The sequence below is a fragment of the Protopterus annectens genome, chromosome 4.part0, assembly GCF_019279795.1.
Source record: "Protopterus annectens isolate FY-2018-M chromosome 4.part0, PAN1.0, whole genome shotgun sequence".
Classification (NCBI taxonomy): domain Eukaryota; kingdom Metazoa; phylum Chordata; order Ceratodontiformes; family Protopteridae; genus Protopterus; species Protopterus annectens.
The window spans coordinates 46,289,425-46,308,213 of NC_056733.1; the positions used below are offsets into that span (position 1 = coordinate 46,289,425).

General features: G+C 37.8%; 1 protein-coding gene across 1 annotated transcript in view; it reads right to left on the bottom strand.

Moving 5' to 3' along the window:
- RNF213 (ring finger protein 213) overlaps positions 1–18,789 on the bottom strand; it is a gene marked incomplete in the record, with an annotated part of 2,890,576 nt that overhangs the window by 639,988 nt on the left and 2,231,799 nt on the right. The window contains 1 exon segment of the mRNA XM_044069632.1: positions 5,144–5,343. Coding sequence (XP_043925567.1) covers positions 5,144–5,343 — 200 coding nt within the window.

Consider the following 18,789-nt stretch of genomic DNA (forward strand, 5'->3'; position numbering starts at 1 on the left):
GTCTTGATCAGCCAACTCACAGCACTGCCTGTTGTCTTATGTATGTTATCTTAGACTTGTGTTTTCTTTTAGAGATAGCCAGAAACTAGAAATATTACACCAAGTGTTTTTCTGTGATGTCGGACCGTACAACTGAATTATTTTAAGTATTTGTGTGTGATCTCTGAACTCTTGACTAGCACTGATGGTGTAGTAGAAAGTATTGTCTTGTGGTTTTAATTATTTATTATTAAATATTTTAAAACCTTTTAACTGTGGCTGGTTTGTGTAGAGATAATTTAAGCTCTAGAGTACATTGCATATTTATAGAGTTTACTGTCCAAGTCACTCCAAATAAGCGTTGACTGTTTAGTCACACTTACCAATTGGATAATAATATTGCACAGTAATAATTGGACACGCTTTTAAGGGCGTTTGAGTAGCTGATAATTATTAGCTGGGTGGTGGCAGGGTACTACCGTATAGTCTGCAAAACGGGGCACAGCTGGAGAACCTGTGCCAGCATTCCCCAGGAGTGTCTGTGTGGTTGTATAAACGTATCTCAAAGTGTGTGTGTCAGCTACTTGGGCAGGGACATGAAGCACTGGTTGGACAGAGAGGGTGCTGAAGATTTTAGCTTGCCCAGCTAGGCTGAGATCTGGACCCTATAGCTGTGCCAGTGGGGAGTCTTATTGGGGACCTGGAGAGCAAGGGAGTGACCAGCCCCATACTGACTGTGATCTGTGTGCTCTTAAGGGAAATTGCACTTTACTGTGTGTATCCGTTATCCTTCCCTCTTATATGAGATGCCCTCTCTGGTGTTAATGGTGAGGATTGAGACTTTTTGATTGCTGGGCTAGGGCTTGAGCATCACACATACATTTTTTTTTAAGTCTTGAACATACAAACATAGGAAGAATCCTGCTCACAAAGAGTGGAAGCATCTCTAAATATCTTCTGTTAAGGGAAGACACATCTGCTTTAGTCCAGTCTAAAGGGTCACCAACACTGTTTACTGTTTTATTAAAAGTTATGTCCTAAGGAAGGGACTTGGATGATTGCAAAGAATCATCTTTGTGATCAGACTGCATATGTTTCAAAAACAACATTGCCAACATGAAATTAACCAATAAGAACAAAATAAAGGTCATGCTGCTAAATTCTAGGAGCTTAAACCAAAAACTGCACTCTCTGGAAACATTTCTATCACTAGAAGATGCAGATGATGTCTGTGCAGTCACAGAAACTTGGTTTAAGGCCTCAGACAAGTACCCCGGCCCTGCAAGGCTACAATGCCTTCCACACCTTTACACCACAGAATGAACATGTAAAAACCAAAGGGGGCGGTGTTTCAATAAATATTAGAGATAAATTCATCTCCCGTCTAGTTAGACTGGAGATGAGTTACTATAGGTCCAAGTTATGGTGGGTAAGACACCTTCTCCAAGGTTTGTAACATAACAGAACACAGGAAATGGTAATTCAGGGTACTCAACCCCGATACGGCACAGAAATAAATCATCCTGTCCAACATGTCCATAGCTCTGCAGTCTCTACCCAATGGTATAGTAGGCAAGTGCTGGAACTTCTTAGACTTGTGCTGGCAGAAATTGCTGCTCCAGTGGTACTGACAGAATAAAGCCCTAATTAGGGGACTGGGTAGCCAGAGCTCAATTAGGAGTTTGGATGCTTGGTGCATTGGACGGAAGGATGGAGAAGCCCCTCTTGGGAGGGACCCTAACCAGTTCAGGCTGCCCCTCCCAACCTTATCACTGCCAGAAGGCATGGAAAGAGTCAAAAGGGTGAGGGCAGGGAAGGATGCAAGCCAATGACAGTAGCAATTCTCAGATCCTGAAAAGAGCAAGCACAGACACAGAGGGACATAGGCAATCTCTGTACTGATATATGTGCCAACATCATTAATCAAGGGAAGAGGCTATGGCCTTACATACAAAATTGTTCTCACTGCCAGGATGCCAGTGAGAACACTAAACTCTCTGATGCATTCCTGGATGATGAGTCTTCTGGTTGTTTTTCCCTATTGAATCTGACATGATTCCTTCATCCCTAGGGAACAACTAGGCTCAAGTCCAGTACAGGATTACATGATGCAAGCAAAGGTGGAAAAAGCATCTAGAAAAAATATGCTGAGATGAGAATATCACACATTAAAAAGCTCTTAGATGACTGGTGAAATGTATAGCCCATTCAGGCAGTTATCTGCAGAAATGGTTAGCTTTTTATGGGAATGAAGAAACTGAATCAGTATGTCTCCAAATCTGTAAACTTTGCTGCCATGAAAACAGACTATGGGAGGGTTGGGTGGTGATTAACCAGATTTCCTTTTACATAATCAGATGTTTCTGATGGGAAGCACAGGGGTGTGGACACTACTATAATGCAGATTTCCTACTACTAAGAGTGTTTACAAAGGAATGCTTATGAGGAGGGAAGCTAGCAAAGGAGAATTCATTATCCCTGTCAGTTTCTAGCACTGCTGAGAACTGGCCTGCAGAGGGTACAGTTTTTTTTATCAGACTAAGGCAATATGCTCTCATACACTGAGGCCTTTCCCACCATGTGAAATAGTTGCTGAAGTCCAGGATGGGGATGATTAAGTCCAAGGGCTATGGACTAAGTGTATGAAAGCCTGCAAGGACTTTCTCAAACGTTGCCAGTGAGTGATAAATGGCTCAATGGAAAACAATATGATATTGTCACTTCCTCAGGGTCTGAAGGTCCATTTCCTCTGTGGAGCATCAGCGTGCTTCTTCATGAATGTAGCAGCTACACCCCAGGTCTTGCTCATAAGACTAGGTGCAAGAAATACTTCTTCAATCAAGCTTGTGGCTAACTACATATGATGCATTGAAAAATGATCATTCACTTGAGGCTGATGATTGGTGAGAAACAAAAGGTCACTGAGGCTGCTGCAGATTTCATTGTAAAGCCAAGTCTAAGCTCTGACTCCCATACACTGATACATTTCCTGTGTCCCTTACAGTACGCCTTACCTGCTCTTTTCTAGATATCTGACACGGCTTTTTGTCATTTCTCATGTGGGGTACTCCATAGGTTGTCGGACAATAAAGTCTGTAGTGTTACATTTTGCCAACACTTGAAGTATTATACAAGTCTAAAGAAACTCATTCACCGTTGACAAGTGCATCAGCTGATACAATGTTACTAAACGTGTTTATTATTATCTCCAAAATTAGGCAACTCAGAACATAGGAAAGAGAGAGAGATCTCCTTTTTTCACTTTTCACTTTTTTTCAAGGTGCAGCTCCAGAGGTAGTATACTTAAGAGATAAGGGAAGTGTTCATAAGCCTCCACACTTTGAGGGTGAAGGCACATAGTACCCCCTTCAAAAAATGCTGTTTATTCAGTGTTGTGAGCTATCGTAAGTTATGACATGAAGTGTCTGAATTGTTGTAAAATTTCGCTATGACAATTTTGCTATTTTAAATCCCAACCAAGACTATGCTTCATTACAAATACAATTCGCTGACATGCAACTAAAGGCCTACAATTTCTCTTACTAATAACATCAAGTCAATGAACTGAAATTCAGGTACTTTTGATAGCCAGTGACTTTATGACTGGACTTCAGACAAGAAGCATCTCATATGCTGGTTCTGACTCATGATCAAGCAACCTGTCAGACTTTAAAACTAAACATTATTTATGCAATGAACACAGAAACCTTGTGGCTAGAAAGAACTGAAGATTTAAAGATACATTCATCCTTTATTGCAGAGGCAGTGATTCTGAAAAAGGTTCAGGGAAATGCACACACCTAAACACAGAAACATAAGACTTAGGAGAAATAGCCATTTAGCAAGAGATAAGAATGATGTGTCCCAAGTATTGCGCCTATTGCATAGAGCTCCTCAATATTAGGCTCCCAAATGTACAGCATTAAAACTGAAACAGAAATTCCTGCTAGCCTAGCAAACGGTGGCAAGCATAATTAAATGCACAGATTGTTGAAATCACTGCAGAGGAAACAGCAGATGAATCCTGATTCAGCATTCAGTAAGGAATAATGTTCAAACTGAGCCATAAAACCCGACATTGTATTTTGTGCCCTGAGATCCAAAGCTACATAAGATGTGGGAATGTTTGCTGAGTGTTCTGCTACTTATTCAGGTGATAAGATGTAGATGAAAGAGCATACAGTATAAAACCTTGTCACCCCAAGTTACAATGAACAAAGTAAATTAAAGAGCATGCTGTGTGAAACCTTGTCACCCCAAGTTACAATGAACAATGTAAATTCAGTGGGATTCAGTGAGCTTATGAGACTTTTCTCAGAAACAGAGTAAAGACAAAATATACCTCAAAACAAGGCATATATATTCAATTTTCTTAGAAGGGCTAATATGACTGAAAAAAATCTCTACAGTCAGCTGGTTTATATTAAAGCAATTCTAAGCAAGGAAGTTAATCCACAGCGTTACCTCAGTGGCTAAATGGTCAGCACAAGCAAGTAAAGGAAATCGCACAAATTTCTAGTTAAATGATCATGAATAGGTTTCTTTATTCTGTTCTACAACTTAGGGAAGGCAACACCACCTGCCTGCAATGGTACCACAGTACTGTAACAGCAACAAGAGAAACTTCTGCTATGACCTCATGTCCCAGCCATCTTCAAGTACCGCCAAGTAACCATGCGTAGAATCATAAGCAATGTATATTTTCCTGTACACCAGAGTCACTGAAGAGCAACATGTAGTAGTAGATGAAAGACAAGGTCTATTAGTGGCATTTTCTGACTGCACTGATGGGAGGTTAAAAACAAGGCCCACTGTTTTGTCATTTTCTTATTTCATCAAATGATTTAAAGAATAATAATTTGGAAAACTGAAGGTTAAGACATTTGGCTGCCCACACCGTATCCTCAGCAGTAGAATGGAAGTGCTTATACTAAGAAACAGAACCAAAGTCTACACCTTGCAGTAAAATGACAGCAAAGGTTGAATGTAGATCTGAAAGGAGTGAAGGAGTAGCCAGAGTGTAGTTACTGCATACTATCATGCCTCCATCAATGTTACATGAAATTGACTACCATTTCAAAGAAATAGTATTTCATTTATTTCAATACTAAAAAGCATAAAGTTCAGTACTAACTTTTGCAATGTAGCTCACATCCAGTATTACCTGTTGTTGCAGAATTTCTTCAGGAAATACCCAGCTAAACTTGTCACTCTTTGATATCTGATGGACAAACTCCATGCCAAATCGGTTGTTCAGCTTGCGCACCAGGTAGGCACGGAACCATTCATTCCTACTTTGGATACAGAAATATCTGACTCTCTCCAGGAAATTCACCTTCTCTTTCTGCTGTGACAATTCAGTTTCTAAGTAAACAAGACAACATGAGTCAAACTAAATACATACATCAATAAAAATACTCAAACTGGGAGGAAAGGAAATGCCATACACCAAATAAAACCTAAAAACAATCCCAAATCAGTCCTTCAAAAATCTATTCCCTCTCATTACAGTTACAATTTGTACTACTTTGTGTAAATTTATATTGTCCATCCCCAAATGAATACATATCGGCTCAAAACAGAGAAAAAAATTAATAGTAGCTCATTATTTTCACAGTAACATACTGGTTTATTTACAAAAAAATCAAGATAACCAGCAAAAAGCCATCAGCTACAATGCTTAACAAATACAGTTTTCCCCTTGTGTAAGTTTTCAGGCTAAACTGATGTACAAAACTGACACACTTGGGAAGAAGACCGTCTTCTGGGAAGGATAAGAGTAAGAGATGTGATCACTGGATCTGCCTCTAGTTTTTGGATGAATTGCCTGTTCTAGAGACTAAAGCCTTGTCTGACATATACACTGATGTTTTATTCAGGCACATTAGTTTCTAATAGCTAGAAGTCATACAGCAATATTGTTGGCATTTGCTTATTTTTAATGCTGCAAGTAATTATATCAGCTGCAAAGTAGTGCATATTGAAACAGTTTGCATTGTTTAGTGTGATAAAAACAACTGCATTTCAAAGGTGACTTGGAAATAACTTGTGTTTAAAATTTATAAGAAATCTTCAACCACAGTACAACATAGTAAATATTTTGTTAGCTTTGTTGTGGAAGTGAAATGAATTTGCAATTTGAATAGCTACAGCATGGTCACAGACCAGTCCAAAGAGTATATGCCATCTCACTGTTCAAAGCATGGCCTGTTTAGACACGAAATGCCTAACTAAGCTTTGCATATGTTGTAACAAAACAAAAGCAAATAAACTGAGTAACACTTAGGAAAGCTTTGCTTTCTGGAACTGCAGGACTGTCTTGATTTTCACACTGTAGCAGTCACACAGGTCCCAGTTATAAGGCATCTTGATCATCAGTCAGCATTTGGAATTTCTTTCATGTAACATGTTTCAGATCCCCACTGCCTGCCCCCCTTATGATGGTCTAGCACCAAACATCCCTTTCTTTTGTCATAGCTGGAAACCTTAGTCTGGAATGACATGCAGATGAGGATGAGGAACTGTTCAAGGATTGGCACCTTTAAAAATTAGGTTTTCTAACTTTTTGAACTTATTCACTCAACCCACTTAGCTGTGTAAAAAAAATATTCCAACAGCCCAGAATACACAAACACGTTCTTATACTAGATGGTGTGGCAGCTATAGAATGGTAGGGAGGACAGAATGTTTCTGGGTGGGCAGGTTTTGTACTACTACTTCCTCTACTGCTAGGTAGCTGCAGCTTTCTATGAGAACATCTCATCATGGTATGCACAATTCTGGAGTCTTGGGGAACAGATTAATGGAAGATCTATTTAGCTGTAGTCACATTCACTTTCGCTCCCAGTTGTGTTAAGACCCTTACAGTAAGTTTACAAAAAGTGCCTGTTGATATAGGATTTTCAGTAATCTGTTTACTTCTTCAAACACACTCATTAAATTACATACACTTACATTCACAGACAAGTATGTCTTTAATTCTAAAGTGACCAGCCATATATAAATTCCTGAACTCCACTCAACCCTGTGGTATTCTGGTCTCCTGTGCTTACCTGAAGATATTAAAAACCACGAGTACACAAACCAAGAAACAACGGTTCCATCCCCCTCGAAGCCATGAATAATGTTAATGTAGAATCAAAGGCAGTTGTAAAAAAATTAACAAAGCCAGGCACTTTGTGTTATAGCTACTTTAATGAAACATTGATGTTCTTTTTTTTCATTAAAGCAGCTGTGACAGGGCATACCTGCCTTTGTGGATTCTTTTACAACTGCCTTTGATTCTACATTAACATTATTCACGGTTTTAAGGGGGATGGAACCGTTGTTTCTTGGTCCTGTGCTTACCTCCTTGCCTTTTTTGAGTTTCAACCATTCTCATTTTCCTCATCCCAACTGCCTTCCTTCAACACCCCTCCCCAAACATTGCAAGAGCCCTGGTCTTTCATATTCTCTTTCCCCTTGCATCATAATATTTAAAGAATGCATCCTAATTTTGTAACTTTTTTTGTTCTCCCACCATCTTTGCCACTTTCTCTGTTGTCCTTGTAATCATTAAAAATTTTCTGTGGAGATATCCCACTTACATGTTTGCACATTTTCCTTGCTATTAGGCTTATGACTTCCAATGCCACTACCCCATTGGCCCTACTGTTTCCTTCAACATGTTTGTTCAACCTTTTCATTCTTCACCCCTATCACAAATGTTGCCTCACCCCCTAAAAAACTGTCTTTGCATTCTCTGATAACAATTTCAGTTTCCACAGAAGATTCAAGCATTGCAGATGTGTTAAAAGGACTACCACTCCTCATCCCAGCCTCCAGCAAAAGGCAAGATGACTAAACATCTGATTCCTTCTCCACTCAGTTGGCCCTCTGTCCCTGAGTCACCACGCAAACTACAGTTAATGATAACACACACACAGATGACTTGCCCCATACCAAAAGGCCATTTCTGACTTCCTTTCTAGTTCATTTACAATGCTTTCTCCAAACCAAACATATTGCCAGTGCTTTTAATTTTCTAATATTAGCAGGTTTTAAACCATTCACAGTTTTCACATTTATCTAAATTAAGAGGAGCATTCAAAAAATACAGAAGTATGCAGCTGCAGATTCTTCACTTCTTGATTTCTGAGGCGAAATGTCTACATTCAGTACTATAAATATATGAAGTATAAACTGAACAAAAAGTTTAACTTTTCAATACTTCCTAGAAAAGTGGTCCAGAACTGACCCATAAATTATTTAAAAATGGAAAACATGTGGCCTAACCCAATGGTGTACAGGAATAATGCTAGGATTATGTCTGGGATGACACATATTCCATTAGCTGTTTGGGCACTGGACAGATGAGTTTTGGGAGAGAAGCAGCAACTAGCTGTTACCATGCTTGCTCATACAAATGAACCTACTGAGATCAGAGGCGATCTGTGCCTGACGTATAAAGCCATGTCCAACCCGGAATTAATGGACATGCTGCACCTCAGAAAATACAAATCCCATCGAGCTACGCGCTCGAGAGACTTGAACCTCAGCACTGAAATAAATAGGACATGCTAGAGTGACAGATTCATAACCCAGAGGGCTCCCTTCACTCTGGAATAAAATCCCAGTCCAGGTTAGGCAGAGTCCCTCACTGACTCTCTTCAAGAGGAATCTTGATGAGTGGATGGGAGATCGTAGGTTTACCCCGGGTATCACTTCTGTGTCACTGTTAGACAGAGGCACAGTATACTAACCTCGAAAAAGGGCATAGCAAAATAAATTTAAAATGGGTGGTGAAAGCCAAACACATTCTGGCTAGGCTTATAAATGCCCTAGGGCAGATAGCCTAGTATGAACCTATGAACCTATGTAGCCAAAGTGTGCCAAATACAAGAGGGTTTTTGCATGAGTGGTAGCAACCAAGCAACCTCAATGAGCAGTAACTGTGACATTTACAAGCTACTACAGTTAGGGGTTAGGTGGGGGATACCCAATCCCTGATGTGCTCATGACATCTCCCAGTTCAAGTGGATCTCATCCCAAAGAAAGAATGAGCTGTAGGATTTTCTTCCCCAGAGAATGAGAATTTCATTAAGTTGTCTTTCAGCTACTAGGATTTCTAACATTACAATGAGTGTAATTCGACACATAGGACTACAACATGGTAGTGGTACATGTGGAAATGAAAGATGTGAGACTTAAAACCCTGAGGGACATGCAGAGAGACATGTGAAAACTTTCCATGCAGTTTACAAATGTAGGTAAGACACTAGTCCTGATTGGAATCCTTCCTTCACATCGAATTATATCTATATACACAGAAAAGATAACTGATTAAACAGCTCATGTTAGTCCAAGGAGATCCAATTTGCCTCAACACAGTATGAGGTGCTCGACAGTCCAGCTTGCTTCCCTAAGCATGGCCTGCACCACTCAATCCAAGGCTTCCACATACTGGCTAAAGTAGTTGCTGCTTCCTAAGCCTTTTTTAGGTGAGGTCCAGCTGATGGTCATTTCAACATATCAGTCGTGAAACAGGATCACACTAAAGTGACTCTCTTTAATACCAGAAGTCTAAACAATAAAGTGCCTGAACTTGAGGCATTCCATTATTTGGAAAATAACCATGTCTCCATAGTTACTGAGACTTGGTATAAATATAAACAAGAGTACTTCCTCTGTACTGAGGTTTGCACTTTGTATGCTTTCAGACCCAATAGCAACTGTGTTGGGGTCTCCATATTTGTGAAGGAATATACTACCTTCAGGCAGATCCCTAGGGACCAACAAAACTAACTCTCTGAACCACAAATCATTCCAAATAGGCTTAATTATCAACTAAAAGCATGCTGACCACATAAGATCTCTTGGTGTTCTAAATGATCTTCCTTTCCTATCAGTGAAAACTCCAGTACTTTGGATTAATTTAACTACTCTTCAATAAACCTATACTTCTGATGTAGGATATGCCCCAAATTCTTAAAATTAATAAATAAAAGTTCTCTTAAATAGTTGGCAAATAAACCTATTAGAGGACACAACATTCCTGACCTGAACCGTACAAATATGGCTGTTTCTTGCACTCCTCCTCCTCTGGTATCTCATTCTTCAGTGAAGTCTGATCACAAACTTGTGACCTTCTCCTTAAGCCCCTACAGAAAACTCCAATGAATTTAAACACTACAAATGTGCCAATTTCAACCTCCTCTATAATGAAATATCAAAATGCACTTAAGAGTACACCACCCTGGCCTTCCAAGATGGCTGCACATTGATCAACAGCTTCACTTTAGAGCTATCCCAGTGTGAAAACCAAAACTGAGAGAACAGCCAGTAATATTGCACACTTGAGTAAAATTCAGTTACTGATTAGTAAGTACACTGCCAAGATGACTGCAAAGAAGAAACTAAAGACAGTCTGAAAGAAAATCAACTAAAAAAGGTGAAGAGAAAACAATGACTGGGAAGAATTCTGCAGCTGTTCAGCAATGGGAAGAATCCTGCATCTGTTCAGCAAAAAGCAGTTCAAGCTCCAGCTTTGGTGCATGACATGGCTTCCTGCAATCTAAAGGAAAAAAATTAAGTCAAATGTGCTAAGACCTGATTAAAACAAATGAAACACTGAAGGAGTATATCAACTCAAACAACAAAAGGTTGGAAAATGGAAGAAACTTTAAACAGATATTCAGATGAGCTGCTAGAATTGCAAAAATTAGCGATCAAAATGAAGAAAAGGCTAAGTATGAGACTGCTCAAGAGGAGAAGTTTCAAAAAATGGTAGAATTACAGGACAGAGCATGAAGGGAAAACCCTTTAATTTTCTGCTGTACCAGGGAAACTAGAAGGAACAGACTGTACTCATTTATGAAGGCACAAATAAACAAATGGACTGGTCTGGTTTTCTACAGCAGGAATGGTTAACTGAAAGGGCACACTGTGTGTATGCTCCAAATCTGGTCATGTGGAAGCAGCCAAGACCTTTATTAGTAAAGATGCAAACCTACCAACAGAAAGAGCTGATCCTCACAAAACTGTGGCAAAAGGGCAAATTATTAGAAGATGGAGACAGGAGAGTACTTGTAGAAAATAATTATTTACTGTACACCAGGCAGAAGAGAAACAACATTATTCCACTAATCAGGGAATGTCAAATAGCAGGTGTGAGCTAAAATACTGTCTTCACAATATTTATTTTTCTTGGAGAATCAAAGTAATTTTTTGATGCAGACCAGGCTAAGGAGAAAATGCAAAAGTTTGTCCAACAAAACAAAAAATGAGACATCTAGCAGGAAAGCACTCTGCTTCTCATTCTTCTGATAATAAAGTGCACAGAGAGACTTTGCCAGTGAAACATTTTCCACTGTTCCAAAGAAAAATGTTTGAGACACAGAGAAAAGCACAGGAGTTGACCAGAAGAACTGGGAGTACAGTGGTACTGAAACAGAATCTGGAGTTGAGAGATGGAGACGAACAGGATGAAGACCAGCAATGTGGAAATTAGTGAATAAATGTGAGACTGCAAGCATCAATTGCGTTTATGAAATACAGCTGCATAAGAATAAGAAAAAAAGTGTGGACTTTTGTTGACTTTGTTAAACTTGGAAATGAAACACATTTGCCTTACTTTCTATCATTAATGTTTAGAAGTTCTCTCTTTTGCTATTAACAAATGTAGGCATTACACTGCAAAAAAGAGAAGAAAGACAAAATCATGTTTAAGTTAATGGGCTGTAATCTTGGGTTACTGAGGCGGGAGATGGGGTGTAAAAGTACATATACCATAATATATGTAGCTGGATGTGGCAGAGTTAAAGATGTTAAGATTTGCACTGGGTGTGACGAGGGTGGACAGGATTAGGAATAAGTATATTAGAGGGTCAGCCCAGGTTGGAAGGTTTGGAGACAAAGCCAGAGAAGCAAGATTATGTTGGTTTGGACATGTGCTGAGGAGGGATGCTGAGTATATTGGGAAAAAGATGCTAAGGATGAAGCTACCAGGTAACAGGAAAAGAGAAAGGCTTAAGATAAGGTTTATGGATGTGGTGAGAGAGGACATGCAGGTGGTTGGTGTGACAGAGCAAGATGCAGAGGACAGGAAGAAATGGAAACAGATGATCTGCTGTGGCAACCCCTAATGGGAACAGCTGAAAGAAGATGATGATGTAGAGCTAATATGTTTTCACTTACTTTTGCATAGGTAAATGTCTGGACTATAAGATCTTTGGCTTAATCTAACAACAAATATTAAGTAGAAACAAGTAAATATAAGAACACTGAATATAATGAAAAGTGCTCCTTTAGCAATAAACAGAGGAATACATTTTTCTTTTTTTTTTCTTACATTTCCATGGAAACAAGCTGATAATAGTGCAATAAAAGACATAATGCTGTTTTTCTTTCCAAGGCTAAAAGTTAATGATGTCTGAAAGTATGCAAGGGGTTTTTACATCTGGGGGAGGGTGAGAAAAGATGATAAAAAAAAAAAAAAAAAGAACAGACACAAGTTAGTGTAAGAAGCATCACAAGCAATAATGTGTCTTAGCATAGATAACCTAAATTTCACATAACTGGGTCCTGTGGTATCAGCCGTCTGTTTGGCAGAAATGTTCCTACTGGAGGTTAAAGTTCATTATTTGAAGATGTACACAGTTATGTGCATTTGTACTGCTGATTAGTTATGGGGTATTCTAGGAGTGTGTGTCTTTTTGTTTGTTTTTTGAGGGTTTTAGTAAAACGAAAAGTCTTGTAAATGTGACGTAGGTTCCAATGTTGATACAAAAAAACGTATAAAGGATTATTCTGTCAAACATATATGGGTACAAATATAACAAAAGCTTGAATTAGACATTTAAAAAAACTGTCATGTATATTAGGTGGGAATAATGACTAATTGCCATAATGGCAGCACTTTTCATATTATCTTGGAATGTGAATGGCGTTACAGGTATAGACAAAAAAGAAAAATACTTAATTATATTAAGAAATGCAGAATGAAAATAGCAATGCTACAGGAGACACATTTGGAAAGAAATGGTCATGTGAATCTGATAAAGAAAGGATTTCAGGATGAATACTGTGTAGAATATCAGGGACAAAGGAAATGAGGAGTAGTTATATTAACTGCTAGAGGAGGTCCAGTAGTGACAGAAGAGGAAAGAAGGTAAGATTTGCAGTAATAAGGGGTTATTGGCAAGGGACAATAATTATAGTGACATGTATTTATATTCTGGCTAAAAAGGGGAGAAATAATCAGCTTATGGCACAGAATATTAATTATAGGCGGGACTGGAATTTGATTTTCAGCAATGAGGGTGTATCGGGGGGGGGGGGCAAAAGGGAAAATATAACAAAACAGGGTTAACTTCTGAAAACAATTATGAAAACATTTGGTATGAAAGACATGAATTCAGTAGCAGGAACTCAGAGAAATGTACATACTATTCCCCAAAGTACACTAACTGGGTTAAACTAGATATAAATTATGTTTTACAGGAACATGTCCATTTAATTGAGAACTCTGATACACATCCAAGAACTATTTTGAAACATGCACCAATAATTCCCAAGATAAAAATGCAGAGTAACGAATAAAGAAGAGACACTGGCACTTTCTCACCTACCTGTTAAAAAGAGAGAAATTCAAGGAATAGGTAGTGGAAATTATCTTGGAGTTATTAGGGAAGATGGAAAGTACTCCAGAAGTTATAACTAGTGAGTGGGGAAAAATGAAAGTGGAGTTTAAAAATAGGGTAGAAATAAAAGTAAAACGATCTGGTTAAGAAGTAACAAGAGTTATTTAGAGGGGATAACAAAGATTAAAGTATTACAACATAAGGGGAATCTCACAGAACAAGAAAAGGGCACAATTGCAGAGTGCTAAAGAAATAATAAAGGAGTACCTGGATAATATGTATGAGTTTACAAAGATTGCTGTTAAGCAACTGTTTTTGACAATAACTCCAAAACACAAAAACTTTTGGCACAATGACTTAGGCATCAGAATTTAGAAAGGGTTGCTGCTCAATGCAGGGAGTCTATAACAAGAAAAATAACCGGAGATTCTGTAGAGATACTTCAGAAATTTTATGAAACTCTGTTTAAAGCAGAGAAGTAAATAAATCAAGAAAAAGCATAAATGGAAATATTTAAGGAAGATTTAAATATACCAAGGTTAGAAGTAGATGAGGCTCAACAACTAAGAGTTAAGATAGGAAAAGAGAAGATAAAAATAATGATGTGTAAGTAATCTACAGGGAAGTTCCAGGAAAGGATGGCATTCTGGTAAAAGTTTGGAAGTTAGGAGGGAAGAAAGTGATAAACATCTGGAAGGTTTTGTTAAACAGTACTTTAAAAGGAGGGGAGGTGCCAACATTCTGTAAAAAAAGCTGTGTTGGCTGTAACACCCAAAGACAGTAAAGACGCATCTGATCCAGCTTTATACAGGCCCATTTCAATTATAAACCATGATTATAAAATGTCTGTATCTATAATGGCTAAAAGAATGGCAAAAGTGATACCAAAATTGATAGATATGGATCAGTATGGTTTTGTGGAGGGAAGGCAAACATTTGACAACATTAACAGAACACTGATGATCCAGAGGGAAGCAGAATGTAAGAAAGTACCACTTTTACTGGTGGGTCTTGATGCAGAGAAAGCATTTGACAGAGTAGACTGGGACTTCATGAGCAGGGCAATGGAAGCATTTGCTTTCCCTGATACAATTATAAGGTTGAGTAGGAGTATATATGAGGGATCAGAGGCAAAAATTAAAGTGGCTGAGGTCCTCTCTGATAATTTCTGCTTGAGTAGAGGAACCAGGCAGGGGTGTCCTCTTTCTCCTTGTTGTTTGCACTATATTTAGAACCATTTAAAAAAAGCATCAACATTTTTCAAATAAAACAAAATAAATATACTTTTATTATATAACAAATAAACAATATACAACTGGTAAGTGCTTTCGTTCCTCTTATGGAACTTCTTCAGACTAAGCTGCACAAAATGAAAACCTTAAATACGTTTAATTGCAATCACGTGACTTAACATTAGTTAATGATTTAACCTCTTCCTCTTTAGGACCACTTTGTAATTTTCCCTTTCATTAGTACCAGGGAAATTACATGCATTCAATCTTATCTGCCAACAATATTTTTCCAATGTAATTCATCTTCTACATCAAACCTATTATTATAATTAAAAACATGATCTATCAATGAAAACCTAAAATTAACCTTATTAACTTCTAAATGATGCTTTTGTAATACATGCTTTGCTAAGCCATTACTGGCTTATTTGATACCTACAGACCTCAGATGTTCATACATCCTTTTATAAAATTTTCTACATGTTCCACCAATATATTTAGAATCATTGGTAAAAAAGTAAGGGACTCAAAAATTCAAGGCTATAACTGGTATGGCAGTCAAGAAAAGCTGACTAATTGCAGATGATATTATTTTATACATGACAAAACCAGAAAGGGACATTACAGTTTTGTGGAGCATTTTAAGACAGTTTTAAATCTTTTTAGGATGCAAAATTAATGAAGCTAAAACAAAGGCGAAAGCAGTAAATTATGTACCCACACATGAATTGGTCCAACAATATCCATATTTATGTGGACATGATAAAATGAAGTATTTAGGAGTATGAATTTAAACCCTCTTTCTCCATACATTCCCTTAACACTCCCATTCAGGTAGAATTCAGTACTAAGCTGTTAGGCGTAACCATCGACAATCAGCTTACATTTGACTTGCATGTTAATAACTGTATCAAAAAGACTCATTCAAAACTAGGGCTTCTTTACCATAACAAGAAATTCCTTACCTCTGAAGCCAAGGAATTCCTTACCTCTGAAGCCAAGATTACTCTCTCTCTTGCCTACCTTCTACCCAGTCTAATGTGCAATTCTCAAATTCTCACAAATCTTAACTCCGCACTCCTGACCACACTCGAATCTACCTACAACAAGGTAGCTAGATTTGCTGCCCAACAAACCTACAAATCCCATCACTCTCTCTCTCTCTGTAAAACACCTAAACTGTCTTGAATTACCCTACCAGCTTCTTTCGCAGCTCCAGATCATCCATTCTATCCTATACCAGCCTTCCTACTGCCCAGCACTATTCCCTCTCATCTCCCATTATTCTCCCTCCAGACCTCTTCGAAGATCTAATAAAAACCTAGTACAAATCTACAAACCCAAGTCTAAATTTGGATGCAACATGTACATCTATCACCCCACTATTGCCTGGAAGAGGCTCCCACTAGACATCAGGACCCTTACACATCCTAAACAATTTAAGACAGCCACAAAAGAGCACTTTAAAAGTCACTGGTCCTGCCACTGCACTCTCCCTCCTTAAACATCCCCTACTTCTTATACCTTAATCTACTTGCTGCCCTTAACTCTAATCTTCCTTGACTACTCTTTCTACTGTCTTCTAAAATCTATTAAGCAAACTGCCTCAGAGAAACATTCTATTGTAATTGTCTTGCCTTCATGCAACTACATCATGATAAAACTGGGTTTTTGTTCATAGGTTAGTACTAGGCTATCGGCCCTAGGGCCTATACAAGCCTAGCCATAACAATTCCCTGGATATTTCTTCCACAATATTTACTTTCCTGTACCCCTGTCTAGCAGGGCAACTGACATGATCCCCGGGGTGAATTTCCTATCGCCCATCCAATTGTCAAGGTTCCTTTTGAAGAGGGCTAAGGAGGTGCTCTGTTTGACATATATGGGCCAGTCTATTCCAGAGTATGGGGAGTCCCTGAGTCAAAAATATACTCATCTTAATGACATATTTATTTTTATACATCTTGAAATAGTCATACCATTCTAAGAGATACTAAAATGTTCCTTGAAAGGTTACATAACAGGATGGACACTATTACCAATGACACTGATTTTGTATTGGTTACAATGGACATTGAGTCATTATTTACCAGTATCCCTAATACTTGGGGTATTGAAATGGTTAGAAATTTCCTGTCAATAAATAGATGTTTTTCAAATAGTAAGTTACAACTTATATGCAGTCTCTTAGAAATTATATTAGAGAATATTAGAGAATAATGTTATGTTTGAAGAGAAATTTTTCCTGCAAAAGGTTGGCGTGGCTATGGGCACTCCTTGTGCAAATAGCTACGCCAACCTTGCGCTAATCTGCTGGGAAGAAGCACATATATTTTCAAGTTTGAATCCTTTCTTACATCAAGTGTTATGGTACGTACGTTTTGTGGATGATGTTTTTATTCTATGGAATGGTTTAGATTTTGCATCCTTTGTTGATTATCTGCATACCACCACTGATTTTTTAAAATTCACATACCGGCTATCTGCAGCTGAGATTGATTTTCTTGATGTACATCTAACTAAAGCTGAATTTAACTGTTTCAAGAGTAGAATCTTCCACAAACCAACCAGAAAGAACACATACCTACACAAAACTAGTATGCATCCCAGGCACATCCCGAGAAATGTATTAAAAGGGCAAGTTTATAGGACATTAAGATTACATGATGAGGATGAGGATGCATTACTAGCGTTAAATAATTTAAAATTTGAGTTTATAGCTAGAGGATACTAACCTGATGAAATTGATAAAACTATATCTGATGCATGGCATATGAGATCAACTAAATGTAGACCTTATTTTAACAACAACAAGGTAGTTCCATGTAATAACCCATCTAACATAAACTCTAGGCCACATAATGAATTTAGAGTAGTGTTACAGTTTGAGAGTGATGTCAACCAATATGTTGACGTAATTAAGAAACATTGGCACCTATTACAAGAGGTACCACAGTTGCAGGTTATTACCTGTAAAGATCCACTATTCAGTTTCAAGAACAATATGTCACTCAAGAAACAGTTATGTAACAAGGATGTGCCTAAGAAAGCCATCCCTTCTTCACGTCAGGGCACTTTTCCTTGCAGGTCATGCAGTGCCTGCCCCTATATTTACAGTATAAATACCTATGTCCATCCCACCAAGCATTTTTAGTTACAGCTTAATACTTATGCTGATTGCAAGAGCACTGATGTTGTCTATTATTGTTTTTGTCAGAAATGTCCGGTGTTTTATGTGGGTAAAACAAATAGATTTCTTAAAGACAGAATTCTAGAACATCTTCGTGATGTCAAAAATAAGAAACCCGCTAATGCACTCGCCCAGCATATTATTAATACAGATAATTCACATTCTTTCAAGTTTTTTGTGCTACAGCGCATACACAAAAACATCAGAGGACAGGATATAGAAAATTTTACTGAAAGCTGTGAACAGAGATGGATCATTAAATTGAATGCAGATAAATATCCAGGCCTTAATGGCTCTACTACCTTGGTTCCTTTCTTGAAAGCAAGATGCCTCAAACATGTTTAATTTTAGGCACCTCATACACCCATTACACTTATATTTATATTTATTCATATTTTAGAGACATAGACTACTTTTAGTTATACATACATATTGTAGATAGATTTTATGACTAGATCTAGATTTTTATCCTTTTATTTTTTCATAGCTACAGTATTTATGGAGTTTATATCTATGCACATTACTTCGGTCTTTTACCAACAGTTTATAATATAGTTTTTGTATGCAGTTTTTATATGCAGTTTTTATATGCATTTACATGCAGTATTTTATATGTCTTTTATATGCAGTTTTCTCTATATGTAGCTTTTTCTACATTTATAAGTTTTATATAGCTTTAATCCCTTAATTGACCTATGACATCAGTGATTGAGTCAATGGTTCCATCTGTATATAAGCAATGGAGTGTTTTATTTTCTTGTCTGATAAT